This window comes from Dendrobates tinctorius, unplaced genomic scaffold (assembly GCF_039654945.1).
Source record: "Dendrobates tinctorius isolate UK_male_01 unplaced genomic scaffold, ASM3965494v1 ptg000098l, whole genome shotgun sequence".
Taxonomy (NCBI): domain Eukaryota; kingdom Metazoa; phylum Chordata; class Amphibia; order Anura; family Dendrobatidae; genus Dendrobates; species Dendrobates tinctorius.
The window spans coordinates 17959410-17976758 of NW_027361766.1; the positions used below are offsets into that span (position 1 = coordinate 17959410).

At 40.4% G+C, this 17349-nt stretch overlaps 1 protein-coding gene across 1 annotated transcript in view; it reads right to left on the minus strand.

Annotated features, from left to right (window-relative positions):
• GOLT1A (golgi transport 1A) overlaps nt 1–17349 on the minus strand; it is a 74400-nt gene that overhangs the window by 18981 nt on the left and 38070 nt on the right. Inside the window, exons 2-4 of the mRNA XM_073587149.1 lie at nt 6138–6229; nt 5871–6049; nt 2063–2126 (exon numbers count right to left, since the gene is read on the minus strand). Of these exons, the coding sequence (XP_073443250.1) occupies nt 2063–2126; nt 5871–6049; nt 6138–6229 (335 nt within the window). The remainder of the gene's footprint in view (nt 1–2062; nt 2127–5870; nt 6050–6137; nt 6230–17349) is intronic.

Sequence of the window (17349 nt, forward strand, 5' to 3'; positions counted from 1 at the left end):
TTACTGCACAACCCATTTAATAAAGAAAGGATAATGGAAGTAATTTTAAATATATATTTTTAATAATTTTTATATGGATATTTATATTTTTTCCTATAAATAATATCTTTTATATAAATAGTTTTTATGCAATTTTTATCTTCCAGCAAGAACTGTGCAATAATATATATATATAGAAATAAGACCAAAAAATGTCTTTTGAAAGAATATTTTATTCAGAAATTTTATGGTATAAGTTTGTTTTTCTATACATGTTGTTGGATTTGGCATTGTTTGTGTGGTTTCATGGTGGCTCTCTTGAGAGGATGTTCTCCCTGTAAGGCATTGCTTCTTTTTTTCCCCCGTTTTTGGAGGTTCTTGTCCCTTTCTTTTTAAATTTTCTTTTAATAATTTTTTTCTGTTGATTGTTAATAAAGAAATTAAATATATATTAGTTATTTTATAATGCAAGTATAATAATAATTTTATAACAGAAATGTATATATATTTTGTCTATTAAGTGTCTTTCATGTGTTCAAGCAATGAACTTTGACATCCTTTTGAATCAGGTGACCTGTTAGACGCCGAGCACCTGAATGACAAGAGTACTGTTTTTTTCTATTTAAGTACCTGTTCATGATACTTGCATGTGGTTTTTTCCTGAGGAAGGAGTTCTGTGAAACTTCGAAACGCGTCGAATAAAGACCACTGTAATAATAATTGTTTATAGTGATTCGCAGCTCGGATTGTCTGACCACTTTTTTCCTATCCTGCATCATGCTATGCTTTGGCAAGCACTCCCTCGTTTACTGTGGCCAGAGAGCTGATGCTGCTCCGGCAGACTCCGTGCCTGACAATATATTAAAGGGTCATTGAATCATTTGAATGTATAGCACGATGGAGCTCTTGAGCTGTATGTGATCAGACTAGTGGTGATCAATTGTTGGCTTAAATAAAGAAATAAGAGGACATGTTGAATCTTTAAAATGATTTAAAAAATAATGTTTCATTCTAAATAACTGTTGCACAAGATCAGACCCCCATTAGGTGGCTGAGAGTATTTTGTTCATATTTTTTAAAGAAAAAAAACTGTCTTTCATGATTACATGATATTTATTGTGTGTTTTAGACTCTATATGTGGCTTTTCCAATGTTGTGCTTGAATGTGCTGAAAATGAGTCAGGTTTAGTGAAGAGCAGCCATGGCCTAACGATTGAGACCCTGCGCCAAATAATGCACCAAAAATACGGTGAAAATTTCTGCTACAAAGTAAACCAACTAATAGGTGGTGTAAACTTAGACTAGGCAGTGTAAAAATACTCCAGATTTATCAAACTCAGTCTGACCGACCAAGAACTTGTTTTTTATGGGATGAGTTGATGATTTTTCAGGTTTATATTTTTTTTAAAATAGTGGAATGCATAGAAAAATTAATTATGTAAAGATTTTTTTTTTTTAAAGAAAGGCATTTAATTAAATAAAAAAATAATGATTTTAAAAATTTTAATGTCTTTTTTATGTTTTACTTTTTATAATCCTATAAAAGGGTATGAACGTTCAGACATTATTTTGACAAATAATTTAATGTCATTGCTGCCCTCTTACATAGGAATTGCAGGATAAATTACTTATTTTCTAGTATTCAGTGATACATCTTTCTCACATGGGTTGTCCAGCTATGGGGATATTTTTGTTTTGTTACTTAAATGTATGTATTTTTGGCTAAAAAAAATGTTTTTGTGATCGAGTTTGATTAAAAAAAAAGCCTTGGAGTTGCACTGTTTATTGCTGGCTGCAGAATGGGCTAACTCAGAATCCATCAGTGAGTTCATTCTGACAGACCAATGAGAGAGTTTCTAACGCTTAACTGCCTTTTTTAGCTCCTCTCAGCACATTTATGACCACAGATTACATCAAAGGTGAATGTGCAGGGATAAAAAGATGTAAAAGCAAAACAGTGCAAAGCTTAAAGATGAAAGGCAAAAAATTATTTTTAGCCCCAAATACATGCATTTAAGTCAAACAAATTGTCCCCAGAGATGTACAACCATTGTCTTTGGTTATGTTAAAATATGATAATTACCTTGGTGAGCAAAGGAATATTGCCCAGGGTTCCCAGGAATCCAAACACTAATGGGAAGAATCCTCTGTAAATAAAAAAAATGCACTTATGTAAAGTATAAATGACAAAACTTCGCTCTACATCTCTCGTTCTAGTTGGCACTCTAATGTTACTAATGTAATAGTAAAATAAGCCACTCACAATGGAGATTTCTGTGTTGGAATGTACAAGCTGCTGAACTGTGCAGCGCTGTGTTAAAGTAACATTATGGATTTTTCTTTTCATTTCATTTGCTGTTCGCTATCATTAAAGGGAATCTGTCAGTAAGATCAACCCTCCTAAGTTGTCTATATAGGAATTTAGGTAATAGGAAGCTGAATAAAATGATACCTTGTTGTCTGCGATATGACGTGTTATTCCAGAGAAATTCAATGTTTTTCTTATATGTAAATGAGCTGTTAAGATCTATGAGCCGGACACTGATCTCCCTGAGAATTTGCCTCCATATATTATTTTAATGAAAGGGGGGTTACCAGTGTGAGACATGAAATGTCTGCTCTCATAGTCACACACAGCTCTGCAGTGAGATCAGAGCTAGCAAAGGAGAGCAGAAGTGACTTTTTTCTCATTACAAAAACATTTGAAATCGCAGTCCTCTCACACTGCTTCAGCTTCCATCTTCCAGGCAGCCAGTGTGGAGAAAGTGCAGTACAGCAGCGCTCACAGCTCTGTGAGAGGAGAACTGCAAATGTGCTTCATTTGCTTAGAATAAGGCAAGCTTAAACTCTGCTGTACTGTGTTGATTATAATCAGGCTAAGTTCTGCAGCAGAGCTGACAGCACGAAGAGGGGACAAGTGCTGTTGAAAATGTTTGTAATGAGACAAAGTTCAGTACTGCTGTACTGTGCAAACTTTGCTGTGTTGTGTTAGCTCTGATATATTGTGTTAGTTCTGATATTTCTGCAGAGCTGTGTGTGGTTATGAGAGCAAAGTGTCAGTCATTATTTATCACACTGGTAATGCCCCCTTTTATTTAAAATAAGCTTTGCAGGCAGATTCTCAAGGAGAGCTATGTCCGGTCCATAGTCCTGAACAGCTTATTTACATTTAAGAAAAAATTGGATTTCTCTGGAATAAGACATTGCAAATATCAAAGTATTTTATTCAGCTTCCTATGACCTACATGCCCATAAAGATGGCACAGGAGGGTTGATCCTAATGACAGATTCCCTTTAATGTCTGCCCAATATTTGCCTTCAACTCCTTACCGGTCATTGTCTTCTTTCTAAAACTTCCAGCACTGCTCCAGTCTCTCTCTGCTGTCTTTTGGCTACAGCTCTTTATTGTTGGATCTGACCATGGACTGTTACTTCCTCTCTTGTGGTAATTCTATGAAAGCCTCAATGTGAGAATCATAGATTTACATTGAGAAAGTGACTTCTGGTCACATAGAGAACCAGAGTGAGCCAGTGAGTCATAACTGTGGTCCAGGAGAGGACTGGAGCGGTGTTTGAAATGGCCAAAGTTGGAGGCTAGTAAATATATGAATGCACACACGTGACATACATTAATGATAACGGACAGATAATGAAAAAAATCTGCATAATGGCTCTTTAAAGGGTTATTCCAATTTTCATAGATCAGTCTTGTTGGGTAGTACTTGAAAGAACAAGCACTTTTGCAATAAAATTTTAGCCGCTCTTGAAATATTAACACTTTTTCTTTTGTTTATAGCTCATTGAGGGTAGGAATAAGGGCTCATACTCACATGCGATAAACTCGGACGAGTCTCGCACGTCAATATCCAGCACTGCCGTCGGCACTCAGATCGGAGCATTCAGCGGTATGTATTTCTATCCAGCTGAACGCTCCGATCCAAGTGCCGGCGGCAGTGCCGGGTAATGACGTGCGAGACTAGTCTGAGTTTCTCGCATGTGAGTATGAGCCCTAACCCTAAGTTTTACGTTTTTTACAGTGTTAGTGAAATCTTTTTGGCATGTGTGTATGAGTGTGTATGAGTTCTCTCTTGTAATCCTCCATGGTGTCATGAAAAAAGTAATGTTTGCTCTGGGTCCCAAGCAAACCAACTCATTCTCTCTCAATGTCTGAGTGCTGAATGATTCTGCTGAAAGCTGAGATCTGCAACATGGTGAACTGTTTCACCAAATTACTTGGGAAGTCAAAACTGGACTTTCTATACAAAAATCTATTGAAGGTGGAATCAGGTGAAAAAGTCACTAATAATATGTATTATCCATTAACATTTCTTTGGCGATGGTAGAAATTATAGTAACGATAAGAACACAAAACAAATTGTAAAGCGCATAGCAGAACAAAATGCTATAAAAGTGGCAAATGACTTAGTTCTGAACGTACGGTAATATACAATAATAATACATAAAGTTATATTTCTCCTGACCAGTTGGTTGTTATTCATACATGAATGAAGAGTGCACATAGAATTGAGCCAATTGTAAAGCAATGCCTAAATATTGCATATCACAAAGTTAAATCCAAAATGCAATGGTAACCATATCAGTGGCATATACTGTAATTGTAATAGCCACATTAAGATGTATCATCTATAATACTAATATCAGTTCTAGTTAATAATACTAGCCTCATGGTAGTGCATATTAGTTGCAGCCATTAGTGAGCCATAGGCATGTCCATTAGCAGCCTCTTGGTATTACCAGCCAATCAGTAGTGCTTATAATGGTACCATGGAAAAAATGGAAGCTGGTGTGTCTAGGCGGGTTGAGCTGCAGGAAAGAACTGGGATTCCAAAACGGTTTTGATTAATACCAACGTGTTTCTGAATCCGACCAGATCCTTTTTCAAGGTATAAAAACCATGGTGCCATAGAACGCTCATATGATCCCAGGCTCTGACAAAAATATGTCCTCAGATAATAATAATGCAAATCTCAGAGTAGTAATAACGTCGTACTATTGCTTATTAATGCAACCTTCTGGCTTTTTTTTGGCAAGGTGGGTACCTGCTTTGTTTGTTATTTTTGGTATGTAAGAGCATTTGGGATCCACTTTCCTTAAAGTGGAAAACCCCTTTAATTTTGAAGTCTGGCCTGGAGTTTGAATTCATTTAGGCGTCTGGTCTGGGGTTTGTTGCTATAGACGGTGGGAATGAGCTCCATTAGGCCTCATTCACCCATCAGCTTTTTTTCACGTAGGAGAAAAACGGATAAAGTTTCTTCAGATTTTTATGAATTTCATTCCTTTTTTTTTTTTCAATCTGACATGTGTACAGTCCCATAGACTATCATAGGTACAAGTGGTGTCTGTGAAAAAAAAATGGATAGCACTTGTACGTAAAAAAATTATGTGTGAATGATCACTTAATGTTAGTGAAGTTTTGGGAAAAGCTATCGTGGACTGGATGGAGAAGAAAAGGGAAGTGAACGACTTCATTCAGAGAAGACATAACTCCGATTCAATCTGGATGTGACTCTACTGTATTCATACACGTGATCTTCAGTATTGTTCCTTATCAGTGTGGTGGTATTATTCAGACACAAGGTGTCCCCTTTCTTTCAAAAAAAAGTTTTGAGAGGCAGAAAAGTAGACAAAGGTTTCACATTTTTTTCCTCAAAACAGACATGCACAAAGTTGGTGACTTTTTTTCCTGTTTTTTTCATGATCATTTAATTTTTACATCACCTATTCTGATTTTCCGATCCAACTGACAGCATTCTTTCTTGTAGATGACAATATACAAGCTCAGTAAAGATAAAAAATGACCCACGTCGCACCAATGTCTGTCACGTCAGTATCGTACATTGTAGGCGTACATCATTGAATTGTATATTTACCTAAAAAGACTAATGAAGCCATAGAATTCACATAGCATTCCTATCAGTGGCCATCGGAGAAGGACCAGCAGCGCTCCCCCTAAAAAGAAGGAGCTGCCCCTCAGTTTGTGTCGCTGGAAGAAGAAACTGAAAGTCCGCCTGAGGCCTATAATCAGTGCAAGGCCAAACAGGAACAAAATCTACAAGTTAAGCATAGAAAAATTATTTCATGTGAATTTCTTTAGATTATTGATTCAGACTAATGAGCGACCTATAGTAAATACTTACGTTTCCAAAAGCTAAGAGAACACTGTCAAAATAGAGTAAAACGCCAAATATCAGAAAAAAAATCCCAAACCCAGCAAAACCAGCACCGAGCTCTGCAAGGGAAGTAAGAAAAAAATGAATGTGGTATCAAACTACTATCAACGTAGGCATGTGTAATGTCTACTGCACATAGAAATAAAATCATCATACCTTTACTTCTAACTAGTATTGTGAATAATACAGCTAGTGCAGGGCACAGGCGCGAGACTACGGCGCCACAGCTACACCTCACAGGTTAGTGTGATGTGCATGGGAAGTGGGTGCTATGATAATGAAGACAGGAGGTAGAGATTTCTTCCATCGCACAGAGAGGATCGGAGCACAGCTGTGGAGGAGACAGAGAAAGTTTCACGCTCATCCATAGACTTATATGGGTGCTTGCTATCCAATTCTTGGGTGAAAATAATCGTACATGTGAGCTGCATCGTAGAGAAACATTAGGGCGAGTGCAATCAGATTTTTATCAGATTGCGCTAGTCTGATTGCATCTCAAGTGGGAATGAGCCCTAACTATTCTATTACCTGTATGCCCATAGTAATAGCTTAACCCCTTTCCGACATCGGTCGTAAATAGTGTTGAGCATTCCGATACCGCAAGTAACGGGTATCGGCCGATATTAGCGGTATCGGAATTCCGATACTGACTTCCGATACTTTTGTCATATCGGATTCCGGAATCGGAATCGGAAGTTCAAAGTTGATTGACAGCCGAAATGACGTCATCATGATGCGCGGTGTGTGCGCATCATGATGCGCCGTCATTTCGGGCCTTCCGGGGGTCTCTGCCGGACTGCCGGGGGGCTGTGTGGACTGCCCGGGGTCTGTTCCGGCCTGCCGGGGGGCTGTGCCGGCCTGCCGGTGGTCTGTGCACCCTGTGGGGGTCTGTACCGGCCTGCTGGGGGGCTGTGCCTGCCTGCCGGGGGGCTGTGCTGATGTCCTGGAGTCTGTGCAGGCATCGTCCGATGGGACTACAAGTCCCATCGGGTGATGCCTGCTACCATGACAGTGATTGACACATTAGCCAATGATGGGACAGTAGTAGTCCCATCATCCGGCTAATGTGTTAAATGTAAAAAAAAAAAAAAAAAAAAAAATACTACATACATACATACTACATGCATGCTACATGATACATACATACCACATATATACTACATGCATGCTACATACATACTACATGCTACATACATACTACATATATATTACATGCATGCTACATACATACTACATGCTACATACATACTACATATATACTACATGCATGCTACATACATACTACATGCTACATACATACTACATATATACTACATGCATGCTACATACATACTACAAGCTACATACACACTACATACATACTACATACATACTACATGCATGCTACATACATACTACATGCATGCTACATACATACTACATACATACTACATACATACTACATGCATGCTACATACATACTACATGCTACATGCATGCTACATACATACTACATGCTACATACATACTACATGCATGCTACATACATACTACATGCTACATACATACTACATATATACTACATGCATGCTACATACATACTACATGCTACATACATACTACATACATACTACATGCATGCTACATGCATGCTACATACATACTACATGCTACATACATACTACATACATACTACATACATACTACATGCTACATGCATGCTACATACATACTACATGCTACATACATACTACATGCATGCTACATACATACTACATACATACTACATACATACTACATGCATGCTACATACATACTACATGCTACATGCATGCTACATACATACTACATACATACTACATACATACTACATGCATGCTACATACATACTACATGCTACATGCATGCTACATACATACTACATGCTACATACATACTACATACATACTACATGCATGCTACATACTACATGCTACATACATACCACATATATACTACATGCATGCTATATACATGCTACATGCTACATACATACTACATACATACTACATGCTACATACATACCACATATATACTACATACATACTACATACATGCTACATACATACTACATGCATGCTACATACAGTACATTCATACAATACATACATAGACATACAGTACATATAACATAGAGTAACATACTTACCAATACTTGTCACATTGTTCCCCGAAGCCATTGTCGTCTACGGAATAAATATTAACATAACAAACCACAAAAATACTCACCCATGATCCGAAGCAGTCCACGAGTGTGTCCCACGACGATCTTGGGTAGAGAACTGCAGCATCAGCTGATGCTGCCGCTCTCTACGGGCTGCAGGAATCCAATGACGGAAGGTAGGTATCCTTCCGCACTGTATTCCTCCGCCACTTAAAAAAAAAAAAGTCCCTAGTCTCACTTTATGGTAAAAGCTGTGTGGGAATACGGGTTACCTTGACGTTGGTGAGGCAGCTTGGTATACATTTTTTTGCAAAAAAATGTATCGACTAAATACCCTGTGTTTGTTATTACCTTTCATCAGCACTTGCTGACTACTGTTATATGTCTTATTGCAAGGTATTTTTGCACATTTGTCATTCTGTGCTTTTTGTTTGTGTTTCAGTCAGGGTGGAGTGAACATGGTCCAACAGACTTGTTCACATTGTGCATGTCACATGTGTGTTTTTAAGGCCTCTTTCACACATCAGGTTTTCGCCGTCAGGCGCGATTCGGCGCTTTTGACAGAAACCGGATCCGGCGAAATGCAATGCCGGATCCGGTTTCCCCCCCATTGACTTGCATTTGCGCCGGATCGGGCCGGATGGCCATGCGTTTCATCTGGTTTTCGCCGGATCCGGCACGTCCGGCTTTTTCACACAATGAAAGCCTATGAGCGCCGCAATGCGCCTGATCCGGTGGCCGGATCCGGTTTTTTTGGTCTGAGCATGCTCAGTAGCTCTGCCCACAAGACATATATAAAAGCAAGACAGTGGGACCACAGCCACACCCAACATGCCACCCAAGAAAGCAACCAAGCGCAGCAGGAGAAGGCAGGAGACCACTGCAGCACCATCAGCACCACCACCACCCCAAATGGAGCAGCAAATGGAACATGCTGAGGAGGGGAGGCCAGCAGCAGATGAGAGACGGTAATTATCAAATCCCCCATTCCTCCAAACTAGGGCTATTGAATATCAAGATATTCATTGGCCCTTTGTTTCTCTTTATTCAACAGCCGCCCAATAGATGCAGCAGCAGCAGCAGCAATGGCAGCAGCTGGAACACCACCCACAGCCATGGAGTCTGGCCATCAGGAAGACAGCACATCTTCTTCTGGGAGCCCTCCCTCGCATCGTCAGCGTTTGACGGTAAGTTTTTATTTCCAAAATCCATCATCTCTGTAATATATGTCTATTCATTGTCTTTTATTTCAAAACAGGATTCACAAGATGAAGAGGAGCTCCCAGAAGAAGAAGGAAGGGGTGGACAGACACTTGGAGTGGGCTCACAATTGGTAAGTTTTTTGCATCAAACGCAGAAACACAACATCACACTACACACAACACATAGAAAACAATGTTCTGCAGACCACACACAGCAAACAAATGCCTACATCCAAAGACATAACATTTTTTGTTTTCTTCTCTAGTCTTCCCAATCTGGTGCTCGGCCAAGAGGTCCTCGCAGTGCCTCCCAGGGTCGTCGGCGACAGCAACGCGGCGGTCACCAGCGTGTAAGTATAAATATTTTTGCTTTGTTTTTTTGCACTTTTTATTTCATTTCTTTTGTGGAGGCTAATTATGTTATTTTTGTCTTTTTCTTTAACAGCCTTCACAGCGTGCTCCCGACTCTGACGGTGAGGACAGAGGACTCGATGTGGACCACCTCATCGATCTCGTCAGAGAAAGGGAGCCGCTCTGGAATATGGCTGACCGCCGCCATGCTGACCTTATCGTTACCCGACGACTCTGTGAGGAAATCTGTTCGCTCCTTGTGGGCCGCTGGGAGGACCTCGATGTTCGGGCCCAGATTAAAGAGCGTAAGTATATACAGTACCGGTTGCTTGATGTAAACCAGTGTTTCCCGAACTCCAGTCCTCGTGGTCCCCACGGATCATGTGTTCAGGATTTCTATCTACTATGGAAATCCTGAAAACATGACCCCTGGGGACCATGAGGACTGGAGTTTGTGAAACACTGATGTTGTATACTAACCACTCCTTTCTCGTTTCAGGGAACACAATTGTGAATCGGTGGCGGTCTGTGAGGGATCGTTTCAAGAAGGAGTTCAATAAAGAGATGCGGGCCCCGAGTGGATCTGGAGGACGCAGGAGCAAGTACAAGTACGCACAAGCCCTGTCGTTCCTCCGGGAAACAATGGTCACTAGAAGGTAAATATTACACACCACATGTGAAAAAAATGTAACTTTTTTTTTTCAGCCAGGGCCATACCATGTCAGTATTTTAATTGTTTTTTTTTCTCTTTATTCCACAGCACGGTGAGCAGCACTCGGGAGCCTGCACGATTGGACCCTTCTGAGGCGATCCCTGAGGAGACCGGCACCGAGGGACACTTCGACCTCCCCGGTACATCTGCACCTTCCCAGCCTTCCCACACATTCGACCCATCTGTCCCATCCACCAGCACAGGAGCATCGTGGCCGCCTACATTACATGAAGCTGCTGGTGAGGAGATCGCTTTCCCTTTACCCCACCCTTCTGCCCCTGCCACCTCTAGTACACCTGCGGGTACTGGGCGGCAGCGGCAGAGGGGTCAGGAAAAGAGTTATGCGCCAGAGTTCTTGCATCTGAATGCATCTTTCCAGAACTGTCTAAAAGTCTTGTCAGAGCAAATCTCCGCAGGCTTTCAGCAGATCAACTCCAGCATTCTGGAGGTGAAGACACTTCTGCAAACCATGCATTCAGAAGCAAGATCTTCGCCAAACCACACCTTTTTCAGGTCTGTTGTGGAGCGCATGGCAACACTATCTCCTACCCAGCAGATGCATGTAATGCATTCGTGCCACGGTGCTCTACAGCAGGTTACCTCCCAACCTCCACCTCCCACCACTGTAGTTCCTCCACCTGCACCCCCTCCAGCCACTTTCCATCCTCCCCCTCCTATTACATCTGCACCCCCTCCAGCCACTTTCCATCCTCCCCCTCCTATTACATCTGCACCCCCTCCAGCCACTTTCCATCCTCCCCCTCCTATTACATACCAGCAACCTCACCAGTACCAGCAACCTTCCCAGTACCAGCAACCTCCCCAGTACCAGACATCTCCCCACTTCCAGCAACCTGCCCCGTACCAAACTCCTTCCCCGTAACAAACTCCTTCCCCATACAACTTTCCATCAACATCATCTGCTCCTACAGTCCCTGCCCAACCCTCCACTCCACCGCCCACCACCTCTTCTGCCTCCCACATGTCCACCCATTCTGTAGCTTTTTCCACACCATCACCTCTAACTGTTCCTTCCCCACCACGATCCCAGTCCTCTCTCCACACTCCCATTGTCGAAGTGTCCCGCAGCCCCTCCAGCAGTATTTCCACCCCACACTACACAGATTTATGATGTGTTTTGTAATAAAAATGCCCAGTTGGTTTCAAACCTTTATTAAAAAAGTTTTTTTAACTTTAAAAACAGTTTACAAAAAAAAAATATTTTAAATAAAAGTTAAATTATTGTTTAAACTGGTTGTCTGTCATTTCTTTCTGCGGCGAAATATGTTTAAAAAAAAGGTTAAATACAGTGTATTTAAAAGGTAAAAAGGTATTCAAAACCAGGTATATAACTGTGGGTAAATTTTAGCTTTTTGCCACAGTTGTGTTCCTGGTTGTGTTTGAAGCAAAGTATTTCACCTGAAAAGTTGTGTTTATTGTTGGTGATTTCCTAACAATGTACACAACTTTTGTTAAAAGGTGAAATACTTTGCATAAAACACAACCAGGTACACACCTGTGGCCTAAAGCTAAAAATAGTAAGACCATGACAAGATAGCCAACTTTGGTTGGCAAAGGTATATACTGTTGGTCCAGAAGGTACACAAGTTTTAGGGCACAAATCTTTCACACTCTGTCATCCTGCCAGTGTACTCTGCCTTGAGGTGACATAAAGTATAGTGCAAAATTGTCCCTCATTACTGAAACCGTCACAGAACTTCTAGTGGTAATATTTCCAATGACAACATCCATCTTCGCCAGTAACTTGCTCTTCTCTCCAACCTGCACTTTCTCCTCTACAACCTGTCAAAGAAGGGCTGTAGGAACATGCTATATCTAGTTTTCCAGTAGCCAATCCCGTTCGGAAGGCCACAAGGGTCAATTTTAAAAACCAGATCCGGCGTAATCCGTCGAAAAACGGATAGAAAAACGGATGAACCGGATGAGACGGATCCGGTTTTGTCTGTCAAGAACAAGACGGATCCGGCAGAAAACCGGATCCGGCACATCAGGTTTTACTAAACATTTTCCGGATCCGGCGTTCCGGCACGACGCCGGATCGCGCCTGACGACGAAAACCTGATGTGTGAAAGTAGCCTTATCCAGTTTTTTTCATGCTTATGCATGATTTGAGAGACCCCACCCCTCTCTTGTGTGACATGCACATAAGGAGCTGTCTTGCATCACGTGCCCATACCAGAAAGCGCCTGTCTTAATCCTGCTCATTTAGACACAGTTCATATGTTCAGGTATTAAATACATTAGATAGGGACTGCTTCAATACGGGTTACCTTGACGTTGGTGAGGCAGCTTGGTATACATTTTTTTGCAAAAAAACGTATCGACTAAATACCCTGTGTTTGTTATTACCTTTCATCAGCACTTGCTGACTACTGTTATATGTCTTATTGCAAGGTATTTTTGCACATTTGTCATTCTGTGCTTTTTGTTTATGTAGCATGTATGTAGCATGTAGTATGTATGTAGTATGTATGTAGCATGTAGCATGTATGTAGCATGCATGTAGTATATATGTGGTATGTATGTAGCATGTAGTATGTATGTAGCATGCATGTAGTATGTAGTATGTATGTAGCATGTAGTATGTATGTAGTATGTATGTAGCATGTATGTAGTATGTATGTAGCATGTAGTATGTATGTAGCATGCATGTAGTATATATGTAGTATGTATGTAGCATGTAGTATGTATGTAGCATGCATGTAGTATATATGTGGTATGTATGTAGCATGTAGTATGTATGTAGCATGCAGTATGTATGTAGTATGTATGTAGCATGTAGTATGTATGTAGCATGCATGTAGTATGTATGTAGCATGCATGTAGTATGTATGTAGCATGCATGTAGTATATATGTGGTATGTATGTAGCATGTAGTATGTATGTAGCATGCAGTATGTATGTAGTATGTATGTAGCATGTAGTATGTATGTAGCATGCATGTAGTATGTATGTAGCATGCATGTAGTATGTATGTAGCATGCATGTAGTATATATGTGGTATGTATGTAGCATGTAGTATGTATGTAGCATGCAGTATGTATGTAGTATGTATGTAGCATGTAGTATGTATGTAGCATGCATGTAGTATGTATGTAGCATGCATGTAGTATGTATGTAGCATGCATGTAGTATATATGTGGTATGTATGTAGCATGTAGTATGTATGTAGCATGCAGTGTGTATGTAGTATGTATGTAGCATGTAGTATGTATGTAGCATGCATGTAGTATGTATGTAGCATGCATGTAGTATATATGTAGTATGTATGTAGCATGTAGTATGTATGTAGCATGCATGTAGTATATATGTAGTATGTATGTAGCATGTAGTATGTATGTAGCATGCATGTAGTATGTATGTAGTATGTATGTAGCATGCATGTAGCATGCATGTAGTATGTATGTAGCATGCATGCAGTATGTATGTAGCATGCATGTAGTATATATGTAGTATGTATGTAGCATGTAGTATGTATGTAGCATGCATCTAGTATGTAGTATGTATGTAGCATGCATGTAGCATGTAGTATGTATGTAGTATGTATGTAGTATGTATGTAGCATGTAGTATGTATGTAGCATGCATGTAGTATATATGTAGTATGTATGTAGCATGTAGTATGTATGTAGCATGCATGTAGTATATATGTGGTATGTATGTAGCATGTAGTATGTATGTAGCATGCAGTATGTATGTAGTATGTATGTAGCATGTAGTATGTATGTAGCATGCATGTAGTATGTATGTAGCATGCATGTAGTATATATGTAGTATGTATGTAGCATGTAGTATGTATGTAGCATGCATGTAGTATATATGTAGTATGTATGTAGCATGTAGTATGTATGTAGCATGTATGTAGTATGTATGTAGTATGTATGTAGCATGCATGTAGCATGCATGTAGCATGCATGTAGTATGTATGTAGCATGCATGCAGTATGTATGTAGCATGCATGTAGTATATATGTAGTATGTATGTAGTATGTATGATGCATATATGTAGTATGTATGTAGTATGTATGTAGCATGTAGTATGTTACATGTAGCATGTATGTAGTATATGTAGTATGTATGTAGCATGCATGTAGCATGCATGTAGTATATATGTAGTATATATGTACTATGTATGTAGCATGTAGTATGTATGTAGCATGCATGTAGTATGTATGTATGTAGTGTTTTTGTTTTTTTTTACATTTAACACATTAGCCGGATGATGGGACTACTACTATCCCATCATTGGCTAATGTGTCAATCACTGTCATGGTAGCAGGCATCGCCCGATGGGACTTGTAGTCCCATCGGACGATGCCTGCACAGACCCCCGGACATCAGCACAGCCCCCCGGCAGGCCGGCACAGCCCCCCGGCAGGCCGGTACAGACCCCCACAGGGTGCACAGACCACCGGCAGGCCGGCACAGTTCCCCCGGCAGGCCGGTACAGACCCCCACAGGGTGCACAGACCCCCGGACATCAGCACAGCCCCCCGGCAGGCCGGCACAGCCCCCCGGCAGGCCGGTACAGACCCCCACAGGGTGCACAGACCCCGGGCAGTCCGCACAGCCCACTGGCAGGCCGGCACAGACCCCCGGCAGGCCGGCAGAGACCCCCGGAAGGCCCGTACAGACCCCCGAGAGGCTGTACAAGGGCAGGAAAGGGTTTTTCCAATTCCGATACCGGAAGTCTCATAGACTTGAATGGGACTTCCGGTATCGGCATCGGCGATACCGATACTTATTTTAAAGATCGGCCGATCCATTCCGATCCGATATTTTGAAGTATCGGACGGTATCGCTCAACTCTAGTCGTAAATTTACGGTGATGTCGGAGTCCTTCCCTTTGATGTGGACTCCAGCGATGAGCCCACATCTTTCCCTGGGACATGTCAGCTGTTTTGAACAGCTGACATGTGCCCAGAACAGCCGTGGGTGGAATCGCGATCCTCCCGCGGCTATTAACCTGTTAAATGCCGCTGTCAAACTCTGACAATGGCATTTAACATGCGTTTCCTGCAATTGTGCCGGAAATCCGCCCATCGGTGACCCCATGTGATTGCGGGTCACTGATGGGTTGGCATGACAACCAGAGGTCTCCTGCAGAACTCTACAGGTGTCACTGCCGGATTGCTATGAGCTCTGCCTGGTTGTCGGCGCTCATAGCAAGTGAGGTATTCTGCTACATAGAGGCTCTGATCACCGCCTGTTTGTAGAGGAGCCGATCGGACAAGTGCAGCTTCTAGCCTTTCATGAAGACTATTGAAGCATGCCAAAAGTAAAAGAAACAGTTTTTAAAAATAAAAAAATAAAACTTCAAATCACCCCACTTTTTCCCCATTCAAATTAAAACAATAAAAAATAATCAAACATAAACATATTTGGTATCGCCGCATTCAGAATCTCATGATCTATCAATAAAAAAAGGATTAACCTGATCGTTAAGCTGCGTAGTGAGAAAAAAGTCAAAACGCCAGAATTACATTTTTTTGTCGCCGCGACATTGCATTAAAATGATATCATTAAAAACGTCAGCTCGGCACGCAAAAACTAAGCCCTCACCCGACCCGAGATCACAAAATTTGGAGATGCTACAGGTATCGAAAAATGCAGAAAATGGCACAATATTTTTTTTCTTTAACAAAGTTTGGAATTTTTTTTCACCACTTAGATAAAAAAGAACCTAGACATGTTTGGTGTCTATGAACTCATAATGAACTGGAGAATCATAACAGGTCAGTTTTAACATTTAGGGAACCTAGTAAAAAAAGCAAAACAAAAAACAAGTGTGGGATTGCACTTTTTTTTGCAATTTCACTGCACTTGGAATTTTTTTCCCATTTTCGAGTACACGACATGGTAAAACCAATGGTGTCATTCAAAAGTACAACTCTTCCGGCAAAAATCAAGCCCTCACATGGCCATTTTGACCAAAAAAAATAAAAAAAAGATATGGCTCTGGGAAGAAGGGAAGCAAAAAATGAAAATGCAAAACCAAAAGTAACTCTGGTCGTTAAGGTGTTAAAAGCATCCCAGAGGGTGACAGGTTCCCTTTAAATATGAAAAGAAAGATGACTTGATAGGAATAGGACTTGAAATCTGGCTCCATCTATTCGAAGCAGCGGTCCCGAAAGTCAATATCGAGGAGCCATGCCACATGTCTTAGGTTAGAAGTTTAACTTTTATTAACTCTAAATGGAGAGAAAGAAAAAAAAACAATGTTGTTGTTGTTTATTGTGATGAACAAATAAAGGATTACCGCAATTATTCTTTAGGTCAGTACGATAGGTGACAACAAATGTATATATTTTATTTTTGCTTTATTACTTTTGTATAATAATGACACAGTTTGAAAAAAAAAATTGTTTTTGTGCCACTATATTTCTCATAAAAATAAGTTTTACTTTTTTTTTTTACTAACTGAGCAATATGAAAGCTTATTATTGCTTGACAATAAATATAAATAGTTTTTGTTGGTACCTTTTTGGGGTACACATGACTTTTTTAACACTTTTTAGTACACTATTGGGAGGAAGAATTAATAGAAAAACAGCAGTTCTGGAATTTTTTTAAACTCCATTTACCATTGACTATAATTGACATTAACTTTATTCTATGTGCAGATATGATAATAAAAAGATAAAATGTATTTAGTCTTTATATGCTTTACTACTGTTGCCCAAAATTGAATAAAGAAAAATAAAATCATTTTT